General features: G+C 37.1%; 1 protein-coding gene across 12 annotated transcripts in view; it reads right to left on the bottom strand.

Moving 5' to 3' along the window:
- Positions 1–1420: 1420 nt before the first annotated feature.
- Positions 1421–18193, bottom strand: part of LOC117210636 — a 72756-nt gene continuing 55983 nt past the window's right edge. For 5 of the 12 annotated variants that reach the window (XM_033453836.1, XM_033453841.1, XM_033453838.1 and 2 more), the window contains 2 exons: positions 10740–10994; positions 1650–8335 (listed from right to left, as the gene is read on the bottom strand). In XM_033453836.1, coding sequence (XP_033309727.1) covers positions 7131–8335; positions 10740–10994 — 1460 coding nt within the window. In that variant the 3' untranslated portion in view covers positions 1650–7130. Of the gene's footprint in view, positions 8336–9141; positions 9350–10726; positions 10995–18193 lie in introns of those variants that run through there. The other 7 variants (XM_033453840.1, XM_033453843.1, XM_033453837.1 and 4 more) reach the window with 6 other exon arrangements.

Genomic DNA, 18193 nt, shown 5'->3' with positions numbered 1-18193 from the left:
TCAGTCTGTGCTATGTTTATACACATCTCACACTCACCACACGCTCGCGCGCGCGCGCGCGCACACACACAACACACACACACACACACACACACACACACACACACACACACACACACACACACACAAAGATAATATAATTCGTAATATAAATTTATTAAGCGTAAGACTATTAGCCGTAGGTATATACTTTTAGCTACTTCGCCAACTACGACACAGTATTTATGGAGAATTGTTTTGTAACACGACGAAACGATGAGAAAGCGTTTCAGTTGTAAGCTTAAATATCGTGCAACTTTGTATGAATGTATATTATTATGTCGTCGATCGTGCTTTCCGCGATGATGTCGCGTACTACACTATTGCGAAGCTGTTGTACCTAAATAAGATGGTTATTCCAAAGCTTAAATAAGAGAATTATCTTTGTCTTTGTCTGAAAGGAGACATTGAAATCGTACTCTGTGTACCTCTTTTCTGTTGTTTCTACTTACAAATCTCGTAATCGCTCATCACTCTTTGAAATTTGTTTAAAGGTGCAAAGTAAAATGTTAAGCTCTTTATCTCCCCTTCTTGGTTATCGATGAAATGATAAATAACAAATTTCCAGTAACGATAAATAGAAACGTTAGTTTTGCGTATTCCAGACCCATTGCAATAAGAGTGATTTCATTCATCATGTATGATAAACAGTATGTGAAACAGAAACTCAACCACAATAACTTTATGACGATTAAAATTGTACGATGGTATTATTAATAATAATAAATTTGTAGTAAATCTGTACAGAGCCAAATAAATCAAAAACTTTGATAAATCATCGGAGAATCGTTTATTCTGTTGCTCGTTATCCACAATTAAACAGTAGTTAGCTTTTTAACAATGATCTCTCTTATACAAACTTTAGAAATGACTGTTACTTTTGTTCCCTGCTTGTCGCTGGATTCGAACAACTGCATTTCACGTCGATTTTATTGTTTGTTAAAAAATGAAAATTTATTTTTCTCAACTAATAATAAGAGAGGGGGAAAGAGAAAGAGAGGGAGAAACATGGTTTTATTTATAAATTAAATCTTTATTTTTACAACACCAAAAACAACAATTGTTAAAAGACGAACTTATTGCTTAAAATTATGACATAAAAGATACACCTGAAAACATGTACATATTTGCAATCAATTAGACCTTACGACACTTTATCGATAAGTGAAATCATACGAATAGTCAAATATAATAAAAATCTCGTATCTATAAACAATTATTAAAAAAACTTGAATTGCTATTTGGGTATATTCAAAAGTTACCACCGTAAGAATATGTAATTTTATTGATCCTCTATGTTTTAAAGTATTTGCTTTTATCAATTATATAAATGTAACAGTCATTATCACAAAATCTCGTAAAATATGAAGTGACGGGCAGGTATAATAAAATTAACATTTTATTTGGAAAATTGAGACATACGCAGATGCGAAAACAGTGGTAGGCATTAGTAGCACCGATAAATAGATGTTGAAACGATAACGTTACGTTTACAGTGACTACACCCGAGCTACATACGTAATTGCTCGTTCAATCATTGAGCAGTCAGTTGCCAACGACAAGAAAAACGTATCATCGATTCGGATAAAAAGAAATTTCTCCAATTTCTCCCACGTTATTACATACTTGACCGCACCAGCTTTTCGATAAATATAGTTTGAAGCACTTTTTGTCACACTCGTTACATTTTCTTTTTTTTTTTTTTTCTTTTCTTTCTTTTGTTATAAAAGGCAAGGAATTGAATGAACAAGAGCGCTTCCTTGCCCCTGTCAATCATTACGACAATATATATAAATCGGTAAGGTTACATATAAATATGGATATCGATCAGCGAGTCAAAACTTCTAAAGATTTTTCATAAAATTATCGATCGTACAGATGCGATCACCGTCTCTCTCTTCCTTCTCTCTTGTCGTATAAATTAGATCATCCCTTTGTTACGTAATATCAGAAGATCGTTGCGCACAGAACGCGATGAATAAGACAAATGTGCGTCTTCTACGATAAGTGATAAACAATAAGTTTAGAAATATACTAAATGTACGATCGAAATAATCGCATTCGTGGCATGTCGTAATACAGACAGGTAAAAGGAACTATCGAAAACTCAGCGGACTAACTTTCGTGGCATTAATACACTATCTTCATTTTTTATTAATTATACTACAAATCGATCGATTCATCGATTATTTGAAACTTTTTTCTCCTCTCTCGGTGCTAGCTAAAATAGTTTCACCGAATTGTTCGAAGTATCGTAAAATAACAAATAAGTGTCATAATTCATATAGTTGTTTATGACAATAAGAGAACAAAGTACAAACTATCGATTATCAAATTATTATTTTATGTTTGATTAAATTTTAATCATAACGATTAATTTTGTACTACTTTATTTCTGTCATCTATGCTAACAGTATTCAGTCTGTTCAGAGATTATGTCAACTTTCATCACCAATTTTCTTTCCATAATTTAAACGTTTTATTGTACGTACAAAGCGCTACCGTGTGTGTTAAAAACATGTATGGTAAATACGACTTGTCTAATACGATAAAATAATAATTACATCCAATTTCTTTTATAACTAAAATTAGGACTAAGTTAAGAGTTCATTAATTATTGCAAAAATATCTATTTATATTGTGAAACTTATAGAGTTTAAACAAATTAAGCTATAAACGATAATTAGAGCGATCTGTTTTAAATAATCTATTCTATATGAATAATTTAGTCGACTTATTAGTTAAGATGAAATTTTTAGGCATTTTAATTCGAATCGAAATGGCTAGATTTGTTGTTCGCCGAGGCAGTTCTCAGATAGGAGATTGCTCACTGTCACAGTTTCATTTAGTTACTATCAGTGAACTGTTATTTTCGAACAATTTAGCACAATTAAGGGAATACCAAGTACATAGATACTTAGGTATTCAGGGCAGCATTCCTCCCTGTTTATACCCTTCTTCAATCTAAGCACTTTAACAATTCTCCGCATCTGTTATTATGAAATATCACTTTAAGAAATTTACGTCGTACAAGTTGCTGCTATTTAAACGAAATATTGGTCTGTGAAAATTATTCAAATTGAACTTCTTTTTGTATTGAAATATAGAGTAAAAATTGACACTCATCAGTCAACATCAAGGTCATAATGTTATACTATAAACAATAAATTAGAAAGTACAATACTTTCAGTCACTCTTCGAGGGAAGTTACTAATTCTAGTTCCTATTTATCTCATAAAAAAACATTTTATACAGCGTACAATATGTGAATAAATCTTTCTTTACCTATCAATATCTTTCTTCTAAACCTGATTCTTAAAAAACATTACTCGTTCCTTTTATTGCTATTTTTCAAATGTTGCTGTTAGTTATATATATAAATATATATGTATGTATATTTAGTAATTTCATAAATATATATTGAATTTGTTACATGTACACGGTGAGCATATATTTCTATGAGTAGCTGTTATTGCACAATATGTAGTTACTATATTATACTTTATACAAGTACCCGAGAAAGAATTATATCTTATAAAAATGTGAATAGTTGACTCTTTATATCTTTGTTAAAGAAGATTTTTATTTGCAATTATTATTATTACTATTGAGGTGTGTCTTTTGATTTAATTAACGTGTCATGTAATTAATGATTTATATTAATGTTAAAATGAATGTATATATATATATATGTATATAAACTGATATATTATATTATAAATACGTAGCATCTACATTATTTCGACGAGAGTAATGTAAGTTTGAGATAGATATCTCGTGTGCTAAATATTAGCAGCGATTTATCAAAAGTAGAGTACCTAGTTGTCTCTTTTGCCATAAGGGATACGTGAAAATATATAAGGCAAGAGTTCAATAATTTTACAGTATACATATATCAAATATAACTTTTTCCAAATACTATTTATTTTCAATACAATCGGAATTACTAATATCTACTTAAGTGAAATCACGATTTTCTCGATAGGAAATTTTTTAAGCGATAAGGTTCAAACGTTATAAAATAGAATTTGCAATTATTGTACATTACACATGTATTTGATTGTTAAATTATATAGCTACTATATTTTGCAGCACTAACGATACAATTTAAACGATAACTGCTTATTAGAAGACATAATAAATAAATTTTGCAAGTAAGAAATTCTAACTAGATAAACAACTGGATATACATATTTATACGTATACGTATCTATGACGTTATCGATGGATATAATTTGAAAAGATATTAATTTCACCGATTGTTTCAAGAGAAAAGTAGCTTTGAAAAAACTTACATTGTTATACGAAACAGTTCAACTTTAGTTTCTTACAAGAATAGTATCATTTCATTAAAGAGATAATTAGATATTTCACTTCTAATCAAATATCATGTACTTAATATTCGTTTGATCATTTTCTGGCAACTTGAATGAAATACGTTTCTTAAAACATACTCTGGTTGTTAATTACGCATATCTGAAAAGTAAAATAAAGCGATGTCCTTAACACAGGTAATCATAATCCAAAACAAAGCGAAATATGTGATATTTCATGATGATATTCTCCGAATGTAATAGATACTACATCAAATTGTAAAAATGATTTTTACAATTTATCTTTGTTAAAATGCGGTATAACTAGACGAGTAATATCTCTGAGATTTTATCACGCGCATTTGGAAATTCCTCTCACGATGATATTGCAAGAGATTCTATCATTGGCACTACAAATTACGTTTAGGATCCTTTTAATTTGAGATTATGGCCAGCAGAACAAACATTGATCCAGCCATCTCTAATTATTATCGTTGGCATATCTGTTGGAATTAATCACCAGAGTAATTTACAAGGGTTTCGTGTAAATTAATAGTTTCACCGATGAAATTAAAATTTCATCTCTAATCAAGATACATTCGACCATCGTGTATTCGTGACTTTAACGTTGGCACTATTATCGTTTCCCTTGACAGTCCGATCTTGCTACTTTGTTAAGTTTATTTGTCGCAAAAAGAATTTCACCGACGTTACGTGAAAATGTAGAAATTATGTAGGAAATTTCGTAAAAGTAAAACTGGTATCCCGATCTTATCTCGTCGAAAAGATAAAAACGCGAGTTTAGTATTAAACGGAGAGTTCGTCGATGCCACGAAGTTAGTCCATGAGATCAAGATTCTTAGAATGTTTCTTTCCTGCAGACGTTCATTCCTGTTGCCATCGTGATCCGCGCAGGTTACTTTCTTAATTCGAAAGATTATTAATTTATTACGGTCTACGCTTTGGCACAAAGATCGCGTCTGTGGAAACGGTATAGTAATTGGATTTGAGCTCGAGACGATTACTCGGTAGAAATTCTCTATCTTCAGGGACATCGGTCGCTAGTTAGGTTTTACAGACTTTTGAAACTTGGGATTTTTAGAGGATCTTCCACAAGGAGCTATTAAACTGCGAAAATCTCTTCCACAATCTACATTTGCCTTTTTTATATCGTCGATGCGTTCAGCTTGACTCGAGATCCATCAATTCGAAGAGCATCTTCTTGAATCACAATCGAGACAGTCTGACTGCACCGCGGAGAGAGATTTAATCTTTATATATAATATATATGATAAAATTCAAAAAATACAACTGTAACTACATTAAATCGAACGAAAGGACAACAAGATACTTCTCGTCATTACTTTCGAAAACGACGTGTCGAACGTAGAGCGTTTGAATTGTATCTTTTTTACAGATTAGACGAATAATTAGAATTCTCTAATTATAATGCAGCAAGATTTTACGTTAATTTTACGTTAATTTCACATTTTTTCGTGAAACCTGGATGGAAAAGGAAACAAATTTAAAGTTTTCCGAAGAATACAGTGGGTTATGCTACAACGAAGCTAAAATCGCTTTTATCGCTAAAAATCGTCGATATCACAACGAAATGCGTGCTTTTATCAAGGAATTTTCATACCTTAAACTTAAGCTAAGGAGATATTGCTGTTAATCCCTTTCAAATTCAAATGCACATATGTACATAAAAGTTGAATAAATTAATTTTATGCTATTTTTACGCTTTAATGCTTTTGTATTATATCTCTCCTGTTTATATCGTTGTATTAAATGGTAATTATGCTTGAGACTGTGAGTTTGGAATGGACCGTTCCTAGATACGTGTACATACATATTTCAACGATGTATTATGCATGGATGCTAGAACGAATAAAAGCTATGAGAAACCAATTTCGGAATCAATAACGTTCGTTCCAGTATATCCCACTGTAGTTTGATATCGAAATATCGATAGGAACCGTTGTTCTATCAAGATCGCTCGTTGATTCGTTCGACAATCGATATAGTTGCTAATAAACATCTGACAGAATAACAACCAAATCGAGGAGATTTTTATTTTTTGATATATCGAAGCAATCAGAGATAGGTACTCTAAGATCCACGAATAAGATTCGCGAATGAAACTGATACATGTTGATTACAACACGCTCGTTAAGTGTCCACGGAAATGAATGTTCGTCGATCTACGATAAGTAATCGAGCAGACATCGTATGGAAATTACGATATATAGTCCCTGATCTTCGAAACGACGCGTAAACTAACATCTCCAACGATTGTAACGCGTACCCGACGAGCTTTAATCAGAAACTATAAATACACAATTAGATCTATCTGAAAAACTGAATCAAGGCGAGAGTGTTTGGCAACGTATAGTCTAATTTTTTCTACGTTATTTTGTTCGTTGCTTCACACGAAATGTCGTGGAATATCAAGCACCTCGACGTGTCCTCGATTTGGTAAATCATCTTCTCCCGAAAGACCATCCCAATCGGCATCTTTTCACGAAAGACGATTTACTTTCATTCAATTTCCTATCGAATTCCACGAGCTTCCTTCAGCTATTTCTCTCACAGTTTCGCGACTGCTACGTGTATTTTCCTTTCATCGAACGGTATAAACTCGAAGACGAAGCTCGAAATATTCCTCGCGTCTTGCACGCACGTCTATCGTAGCCTGCAAAAGATCATTCCTACTAATTTAGTAAAAAAAAAAAAAAAAATCGCACAAGCGAGTACTTAAGAGCTTCTATTCGGCGTTCATTCCTCCTCGACGCTAATGTCAACGGTTCTAACTCTAGAGGAATCTGTGGGAAGCAGCTGAAGGCGCTCAGGTTCTACACCGAGCATGATGATGCACATGAAACTTTTGCCAGATGCCTGGTCTCTCGGATAGATGGTAACCGGAGCGAACTTATCCACGGTACCATCCACGTAGGCACGGAGCTTCCTGTAAACCTGCGGAAAGTGCCTCCTGAGTGACACGCCCCTTAGTTTCAGTTGTCTCTGGATGTTGGTGAAACTGATTTCTCGGATTTTCCTGGGTGTGTTCTGGCCGTTATTGCCTGGCAGCGAGGTAAGCACCAGCATCTCCGGGGACTCCATCTCTCGGGTGATGTTGCAGGGAGACGTGGACTGTTGCCTACCCTGCGGCGAGGCGGATGACGAAGACGTGTGATGCCTGTTTGCCGAGTCTAAGTGGATTTTCGCGCATCTGGATACCAACTGTCGTTCCCATTTTACCGCTCCACTGGTTGGCACCTCGCTGACCACGCAAACGGCCACATACAACACCAGCCTCGTATCCGGATTGTACGACTTGCAGAGTCTGATCACCTCGGCGTACAGTTCCGCTCCCATCTCTCTGGCCAGCAAATCCGACCATCGCACGTACGTGGGTTCACCTAAGTCGACGAAACCGTTTGCGATGAATTTCTCCGCCGCTTCCGGACTCGAGAAGAAACACCTGACGGCTCCACGGCCGTGGAACGCGTAGCCACGCTTGGCCAACGCCGAGATGTGTTTCAGCGTGATGGGATCCTCCTTGGCGGAGGATAACACCTGTTTGCAGAGGCTTCCGGCTCGGGAGTGCAAGCAGGTTCTCCGATGACGCTGCCAGTGCGCTCTTCTACACTCCCTCGAGCAATACAGGCAGGTACAATTGTGACAGCTTTTGTAGGTCTTCCTCGCCTCGGCCAAGGTGGCCGAGTTACTGCACTTGTTATTTCGGCAACGAATGATTTTCTCCGCAGCGTTGCCAGCCACCAGGCCATTCGCCTCCTGATTGTTGTCAAAGGAAACTCTTCGGTGACTCAAGGGTACGCCTCTCGACTGTGCCGCAGCCGTTTTCGAGGGCATCGTGTCGCTACCCTCGCTCTTTCGTCGCACGAGCTCACCCACGTAATACGAGGCACGCTCCTCGGAGGCTCCTTGCAGCTGCACGTCCATCACGCTCTTAGCGGACTCTGTGACATTCGCCAATCGTTTCGATCGTCAAAAACTTCTAAATTCTAAATTCTAGCGTTCGAACTTGTATCTACGACAATCGTGCTAGGTTTATCGTTTGGGCATTCCTCTTTCTTTCGTTGAAACATACAATTTTGTTAGGAATTCCAATCCCTTTTAAATTACACGTACGAATTTTTCTATTCAAATTTAATCTTACCCACACCCGGTCCACAAGGTCAGCATTTTCCCTCTGAGATTACAAATGATTACTAAGTTTTGGATATCGTTGCAACGAATACCTTGCACGTTTAATCGATATTTCATCCAAAATCTTTTCTGTAACTATAAATTACCCACAATCGTTCCCCTTATGCTCTCAACCACAAACGATAACGGCATGATCGAACGTATTCGAAACAGAATGGAACGTGATAATGTAAAGCCATGTTACGTATACATGAAATGAACGAATATCGTTACCATAATGTTTGCGATCGCAGAGTGTTAGCATCGATTGTATCCCTGACAGACGTCAAAGATCAACCGCTTGATCAGGCGTTTGTGTCAGTCGCATGATCGCAAGATAATTAATATTATACGGTGGTCATTTATAAAAAATAAGCTTATCCTCCCGAGTGCCTTTAATAAACAAGCTCCCGTAGTGCGAATAACGAAAATAAGACTGTTAACGCGAGATTAAAGAAGATAAAAAGGAATAGAAATCAAATGTAAAGTAACCAAAAAGAAAAAAAAAAGAAAAGAAAAGAAAAGAAAATTAGTCAGTAAAAGTCAACGAAGACAAAAATCTTGAAAAAGGCCTTACTAATTTCATATATATTTTAAAGATTCGCGTCTTCTGCGTTTTTGATGGTTGTCGTCATAAATGCGATTAGCTCTCCGAGTCCCAGATTGGTTAGTTTCAGCACCGATAAATTCGTCTCTGATCGATAAGCCTCGTATCAAGACGTCTGAATTCAGGGGAGGCGAGATGCTACGATTCCGCCTCCCTGAACTTTAGACGCTGTTTTTTTCTGCAAAGGTGTAAAATCAACGTAAGTATAACAGAAAAGAAAAAAATAAACAGGGGATTGATGTTCCGTTTCGCGTTCTCCTCGTTGCCCGACGATTTGCTTCTCTTTCTGCCGTTTTTTATTTTTCGTTTTTCTCCCTTCGTCATCGATCGTGGTTGACAAGGAGACTAGCGATCTCGAGGCAAAGGAAACACAGCGAGAGAATAATGCAACGCAAAGACAATCTCGATCAGCAAGTTTAGCTGCTGCATCGTATCTTGTAGCGGCGTCTTAGAGCATTTCTGCTCCAGATAGTTAAAATGTTTCTCTCGTATAAAAGAATTAGAAATTTCGCATCGAGTGTTTCGAAAATGCTTGAAAAGTCGATTAGGTAGAAATTTAAGGAAATTCAAGTTAAGCAAAGTATGACTTAAATCTACGTTTTGGATATCGCAATTCTGAATGATTTGAAACGATAAAAAATATACTACAAAACACAAGCTGTACCTATATAAATATAAACTACGCAATTCTTTCGTGCTGAATTATGCTAACTGTAAAACATTGTCATGTTCACTTTTGAGTCAAAAGATTTGACAAAGACGCAATTTGATTTTTCAAAATCGTAGAATAAAGATCATAATTTTCCACGTTCTGATAAAAATATGCATGAAGTACTACTTTTCTTGTATGAAAAAAATGAAAGATCATGAAAAATCATATGTACAGAAAAGAGAGCAAGATAAAAGGTAGTGTGTGTGAGGGGTGAATGGTGACGAGGCGAAGAGAAACGCAAGCCGAGCGCATAAATTGAGGACGACATTTACGCACAGTGTAGTTTTACGATTCAACTGTTAACATATAAATTTCATGGTTCTCAATTAAGACGATAACGCAAAAACAAAAGTAACGAAGGAAATGTTTCTTTTAAATTTTCTCTCCAGTTTTTGAAAATCACTTGTTACATTTCCGCGATATTTTCAAACTAAATTTTAACTAATTCCCATACTAAATTTTAACGGAGATATCGTGAGCTCTCTACCCTACGAGCTTAATATTTATGAAAAGGTCACGCGAGGAATATTAAGCAAACATTGATTCTAGCTTCTTTTGACGAATTATTAATTTCCTCTACGATGTTTCACGTATAATTAACTTTCCGCCGAATCTTTCATCGTACGCAGAATAGTATATCGAGATGTTAATTTATTTCAAACATCTATGTTAACGTTTTGTTCTTAAACCACGCTGTGCCTGTACAACACGGATACGCATACGTAGGTATACATACATATAACAGAGAGATTCGCATAAGGGAAAATGGTAGATTAAAATTTCTTTGAGCCTCTCTCAAGTCCTCTCTCTCTCGAGAGGAACCGCTTCAGAACGAAAACTTACATAGTCCTCCTACCTTGGAGGTCTTGGCGTAGGTCGCTGCAGCTCTTCCCGGCTTTCGCATTAGCCTGGCCGATGTTAGTTCGATGGCGCATGGTGGCGGATGTACCGGTTACGACGGGCCCTGGCCCAGGACTCGGGGTACGCGACGCGGATGGCAGGCCAAGGAGGGAGTCAAGGACGTCCTCCAGGGTCGTGGAACCCGGGCTCGGTTTGTTCCGCAGAAGAGCTGCCGTCGCCATCGCCTCGTCCGTATCGCTCTGGCCCGATCCTAATCGGTTTCATGCATGGGGTCAAGAAAGAGACTGAGACGTCCGCGTCATCCTTTTGGCCTCGAAACGTTTGTCCGTCCGTCTTATACGTATACGTCGTTGAAATTTTTATTGTTCGTCCGATCGAATTATTCGTTCGTCCAGTTGAATTATTTATTCGTCGAGTCCAATCGTTTGTCCGTTTAATTCCCGGCGTATAAGTCGCGATCCCCGACGAGATTGCAAAATATTTTTACGTATATCATTGTTGTTGATAATTTATTTTTTATCCTTGAACTTTCTGGTTTAAATTTCTACCTTAGCCGAGTTCTTTTAACGTAGTCTTTTTTAAAGCTGTATCGATATTACGAATAGCTAGCTTTCATTTCGCGTTGTCTTCATCTTGCTTCTCGATGACAACGCGAAAAGTAACCACAAGTTATTCGATTATTACAAAAGGGGATCACGACTTTGAAGAGGTTGGGAAACACCAGTCCAGTCTCTAGTCGAATTATTCAGTCGTCTTATCTTATGCTCGGTCCTGTCTTACGATCGATTTCGTATTTCCCGTTTTGTATATTTGGTTCAATCAACGCTACAAAGGAGCCTTCAAGTAGCTATCGATGATGGAGGAGTTAATATAGTCGGAGAAATCCTCGAACCGTACTCGAACCGACTGGGCGGAGTTCGGAAACTTCTGAACTTAAAGTTCTATTATTTCAATATCTTCTTACGATATGATCGAGCGCAGTTTAATTGGAATTCCGTATCGCGTGGCTTGTTGGAAATTCGCAACAGACACCATCTCTTGCGCATTAATTTATTAATTGATATATTAGGCAAGTTAACAAGCGACCAGTTGTAGACCAGCTGTAGACTTTGTTGCACAAACTACACCCTCTTACGTTCTTGTTTCATCCTTTTAGACTCACCTAGACTCTTTCAATCTTATTTAAAAATGAAACAAACTTTTCCAAACTTTCTACAATAGTCACATACTACATTATACTTAAGTAATTCTTTCCAATTTAAACAAATGAATCTGGTTTTTCAAGTAAGATATTTCTGTTTCGTATCGATACATCGCAAGAATAAACGATACAAGTTTTCAAAGGAGTATGGGCAGATATCCGCGACTCGTAGAGTACTTCTTATCCGAAATTTATGATCGCGCTATAACGAGCATCGTCGATCGCCACTTGAAGCGTCCTTTACCAAAAGCGTGTACGCGAAAAGGTCGAAGATCCTCTCGACCGACCATCAAGATTCTAGGGTGCTCGTCACGTGTTTCTCGTTGGGGATGTTTGTTAAGGTTCCTTTCACGCGTCACTTTTTCTCCCTTATGGTACAACCACGTTGAGAGCCACGACAAATTCTCACTTTGTCATTTTACACGTGCCGTCCATTATGTTCGTCAAGTCGAACGAACAGTTTAATTCGACAACGTTGCTGGTTTCTTAACAAACACGCACGAACCTACGTCAATTTCGACGACGCTATTCGCGTATACGTGAGCGTTCTTACCTCGATCAAGCGAAAGAGAGACTCGTTTCAAGTGTTTTTTAGAACATCGGCAATTGCTACGAACATCCTTTCAGGAGTTTCTCTCGTAACGGGCACCCAGAATTTCCTTTCGTCTCAGCGAAAGTTTCCAGCGGTATCGTTGGCTCGATCTTAAACTCGAGCTCGCGTCGCTCGTAAAAATAGACAAAAGAAAATAGGAAAATCTGCGAATCGAATCGTTCGATGAGACGTTCTTTCGTACTCTCAAACTCTCAACGTTCCCAGATGATCTGTAAAGCCGGATATCCAATGACTATTCGCGGACGCTGATGTGGATTTATCTCGTGAAGAATGCAAAGCACGCATGAATGGCAAATAATTGCGAACGTAAAGAAATAAATTCGCTAGCGATTTTGTAGCATCGATGCTACTACTAAATGACGCTGATGATTTTGCGCGTTTGTTAAAAATACGCATCTGGTGGATACCCGGCTTGAAGATGGCCAGCATCTTCCGAACTTCCTCGTGCATACATATACGTGGTCTCATCTTTGGTGTGTGCGAAGAGGAACAGAACGAAGTTAATTATTAACAGAAAAAAGAGGAGGAAAATGAGAAAAAAGAGGAGCAAAAGGAAAGAAAGGAGAGGAAATGGGGAAATACATAACGGACGCCCTCGATTTTTCTTCACCTCTCATCTACTTCTCTACGTTTCTACGTGTACTCTACTTGCACGCTTCTACACAGCTACCGGATACTCGTACACTAGCCTAATTGCTGCGTTTGCGACCACTTTCCCTCGCAAAAGCGCAGAAGGCAAAAACGAAGCCGAAAAGTGTTTGGTGTTCTTCTCTGTTTCGAATGTTTTCAACGATTTTACATGTAGATAGCGCGGGTGCACGTACACACGAGCCTCGATTCTTATTTCCCCGCCGGAACAACAACGGAACGGTTTTATTGTTACACGCTCTATTTCCGGCTGAAAATATATCAGGCCGACGCGAACGTATGAGTGTACACACTGTATATATGTGTGTGTATATGTGTGTACGTGCGCGCGAACGCGAATCGTTCTCAGCTATGCGACGTATGCAAGAACAAGCTGTGGCGAATAAAACTACGTATCTCTATGTGACGAAAAAAAAGAAGAAAAAAAAAGAAACGAGAAAGAGAGAAACGAAACGAACGAAAGGCAAAAGCAACGACGGCGAAACGAACAATAGCACTTACCGTGACGACACAAGCGGAGTGCGTCAGCCAAATTAATCGATACATGTATACAGGGTGATAAAAAAGACTGAGACTTTAGTGGCTCATAGCTCTCACCGAGAGAAGAAAAAATGATTAATCAACGTAGGTCACGGGGTAACTATAGTTGTGGGTTAAGTATTTTTTATCCTTTACTATGAGTACTATAAACCTCGAAACTCTTGAATCTCTTTCAATTATCCTGCATGTATGCGCATATGGCAGACATACTCGACTAGAGACGTACAGTATATTTTGAGAAGAGGAACGCGATGTCCTCGGCTAAAACTCTCGAAACTGAAAGAAATTGGTAAGAAGAGAAAAAGAGATACAGGTGGAAGAGGTTGGAGAAAAAGAGAGAGAGAGAAAAAGATTAAAGAAGAATATGCATTACAATATCGAAGAGCGTATATAGGGTATATAATATAAAGGAGGCGGAAACAACAACAACGCAAATAACACAAAAGGTAAATGACAATAATTTATTGCTGTCAAGGGTAATTACGTTCTACAAAGAAATGATAAATCGTTGGTGTGTCCGAGCAATAAGTACGAAATTATGTACTTAAGAAAGGCAAAAAGCACCGGCACGCAGAACCGTTCAGTATAAAGTATACAGAAAGAGAGACACGCGTATGAACTCGCTGATCGGCGCGCTATCAGAAGCAAACGAACGATTCCTCGTCTGATCGACTGATCGATCGATCGATGAACGCGAACGATCTAGCTGATACAGCTTTCATATTTTCTCGTTAACAATAATGCACAAAACGTGCAGTCGCGACAAAAGTAACAAAAAAAAAAAAAAAAGAAAAGACGAAAAGGAAATAGACGCAGAAACGATCAAAAGTAAATACATGTACATGTATATATATATATATGCGGCATATTTTTACCGTCGGTTCTGCGAACACTGCACTCGTTATTAAAGAAGTAACAATAATAATAATAATAATAATTAATAATAATAATTAATAATAATAATAATAATAATAATAATAATAATAATAATAATAATAATAATAATAATAGTAGTAGTAGTAGTAGTAGTAATAATAATAATATCAACGCGTTTGCAGGTAATAATGAACGGTGTATACGAATGATACGTAAACTACTTTTCTTGTATGTATACATATATAAGTTTTTATACGTGTCATATACTGAGCTCTGTAGCTATAGGTAACATGTATACGTCGACAATTTTACAGCATAAACATACATGAAACGCAAAAAAAAAATAATTACTACTAGTAGAAATAATAAAGGAGGAGGATCTACTAGCATACTATATATATGTATATATATATATCTATATCTGAGACGGTAGGTTCCGCACAAAAATTACATAGAGGTGTATACAATGGTGAGAGATTTGTATGTCCGTCTCTGTATATGAGAAGCGAAAGGGACGAGAAACAAACGAAAGAGAAAAAGAAGAAAAATACGGAGAAAAAAATGAAAAAGAAAGACAGGTGGAGAGATACTCGTGGATCAAACAGGGAGGGTTTTTTCTTCATGGAGTCTTCCAACGACGAGGGGCGGTTGTAACAAAGTAACAAAATTTACAAGACAGTTCTCTGTTTAGTGACGATAAATAAAAAAAAAGAAGAAGTAATCGTATTGTATAAACGAACGGGGCTTGTAGAAAGTCTACCAGGAGGTCTGTCGACACGCGGAGTCGAGAGACCACGTTGTGGAATGACGAAAACACATTTACGAACGGAACGTCGATGAGAAGATTCTTATAGATATAATCTCTAGATAGATCTTTGTAGATATAAAGTAAGAATCTTTGATACGCGGGATATATATATTTTTCTTAAAATAACATCTCGCGTGTCAAGCTTCTAAGAAAATCTTGAAAATCAATTTTGACGTCGATAATTTTCATAAATATTCGAATAGTTGCTTTTGGATTCAAAATCGACGTTAATCGGTGAATTTTAAACAAGAAATCATAAAATATCTAAAAGAGAGTGTGTCGATATCGAAAGCTTCGAATTACTGTTGTGTTTTATGTGCTTCAGTTTTATTACGAAAATACGTGCTCTGTGTGTGCGCGTGTGCGTGTGCGTGTTTGTGTTTGGGAATTAATCCAGACCCTCGAGCAGTAGTAACTTATAGTTGGACGTTGACGAGTATAGCAAGCTGACGAAAACGATAAACGGGGTGGAAAAAAAGAAGACAGATTGCGATAATCGACGTGGGCGTAAAACTTTAATCTCGACATTGTTTTTAAATAAAAACTTAATGTGCGGACCAGATAGTAAATCGACCGAGTCAGACGCCTAACGTTAGAGACATTGCTCTTTACTAAGTCGTGAGTTTTTTTACCTATATTGATAATGAAAGCACTGCTAGTGAAATTCCCACCAAAAGGAGTTTAATTATTGCTGTATAAGCGATACAAAATTACAGGCTACTTATTTATTATATTAAACAAGATTAGACCCAAACGAAGTAGCTTTCGAAGCTGATTTTAAGAAAAAAAACAAAAAAAAAACAAAAAAAAACAAAAAAAAACAAACAAAGTCTGACAAAATTTGTGTGAAACGCTGCTCCTTCTGGATGCAATCTTGAAAACTTAATCTGCATTGCACCGTAAGATTAAACGTATATTGTTTATACTGAATGGTTTATTTTTATATATATTTATATTTCGTTGCTTCCGTTTACCGTACTATACAATTTTCGAAATACATGGCAACTTTCTTCTGTGTATATGGTGCATGATTGAAAATAAACAAAGTTCTACTGTGTCGAATGTTTGAGCGTCGAAAATGCAAATTGAGTACGTGCTTTCTGCGTTACGAATACAAGAATAATTACATTCACGTAATTAAGAGACTAAAAGCTATCCCTAGAAACATAGCAACGCGAATATTTTCTTAACATCATGCAACAATCTTCTCAACAATTTTTTCATCGATCTTCTATCAATAACCCGTTTCTTTAACAACGTTTGCAGAAGAATAATTTGCATAACAAACACAGTTGCGACACCATCCTTATGTCTTGTAATACTTCTCGAAGTTGCACGTTATTCTACGCAAGAGAAACAAACGCGTGAAGAAGTGGCATACCGCGAGAAGATACAAGAAATGGTGCAAAAGCTGCGTAACAAGGACACGATAAAGTCTGCGATCTTTAAACGTTTGATGGGTATCTTATATAATGTACACGAATGGTGTTTTGCATGGTTCGTAGAAAAATAAAAATTCTCGCGCTTTCTACAGAATCCCTCGTCATAAGAATTATATACAGAAAGAAGCGGAAGTGTGCGTGAAACCGAAGAAAAGTGCACACATTTTGCCGAAGTTTTGCTCGAAACTTCGTAATCAATCGTTTACGCTGGCATGTGTCTAATTACGATCAACAAGGTAGAGAAATAAATTCGTTCCGTGATCGAAATCGATACGATACCTTGTCGTTTCGACGTATACGTCGGCTTTGGTTTTTCCAAAACTCTTCGAAGCATGAAGAAATACTATACGGTCACGCGGAGGAGATCGTGAGATCGCGACAAGCTTGTGACGGAAACGAATAGAATAGCTGACAATTGGAGAGCAGCCCGAGTCAATGGCGTGCGTCACAAACGTAATCGACGTGATTGTAGGCACCCCACGGTCTTAGAAACACGTCAGAGGAGCCTTTTTCCAAAGATCGTTCACTGCTCCCTGCAAAGTTCCGCCGAAGAATCTCACGGACTACGTACACGCATCAGTCGTGAGAGGAAATCGTCAACAAGAGGACGCGAACGCGTCAAAACAGATATTAATATACAATATCACGTATAACTTTTGATATGTCGGAAATACGTCGAAAAAAAGCGACTTTTTAACGATCGATGTTCTTCAAGAATTTTCTACGCAGCGATACTAAAGTGTCTTACATCGAGTATCGTAAAATTCTCTTTCCAATTAGATATTTTAGAACCTTGAACTCTGCTAGTTTGGGAAACTTTTAAGTTGAAGATAAGTAAAAAATTACGAATGTATTTCGTTAAATTCGTATTAATATTATATCGCGACTAAGAAGGCTCGAAGTAAAATGTCAATACGTATTGCAATTACGTAAATATCATACTCCTTTCATCCAAACCAGCATTCCAAAAAATTTACCTATATTCTTTATTAGTATGCCAAAATATCCGTTACGAAGACCGCTAACTTTCTCCCTTTGCCTTTTAAAGAACAAATTAACGCTGACGAGCGTTCCATCTAATAGTCATCAAGTAGTTAGCCAACCTACCAACCACTAGATACATGCTTGAATTTCGTCAAGATTTCCTATGAAACAGGAAACGAAAGAACCATCGAAGAAACGAACCGACTTTCCAAACAACGTTGTCAATTCGTCGACACATCGAATTCGGAAATACAAATAGTCGTACAAACGCGCGACGTGAATCGTCTTCGTCAGCTTAGATAGACGGATCGTGAGGGACGCGTCGAGGGATCGTCTG

Source organism: Bombus bifarius, unplaced genomic scaffold (genome assembly GCF_011952205.1).
Source record: "Bombus bifarius isolate JDL3187 unplaced genomic scaffold, Bbif_JDL3187 scf7180000008208, whole genome shotgun sequence".
NCBI lineage: Eukaryota > Metazoa > Arthropoda > Insecta > Hymenoptera > Apidae > Bombus > Bombus bifarius.
The sequence above is the reverse complement of the archived record's forward strand: the minus strand, read 5'-3'. Positions and strand labels throughout refer to the sequence as shown.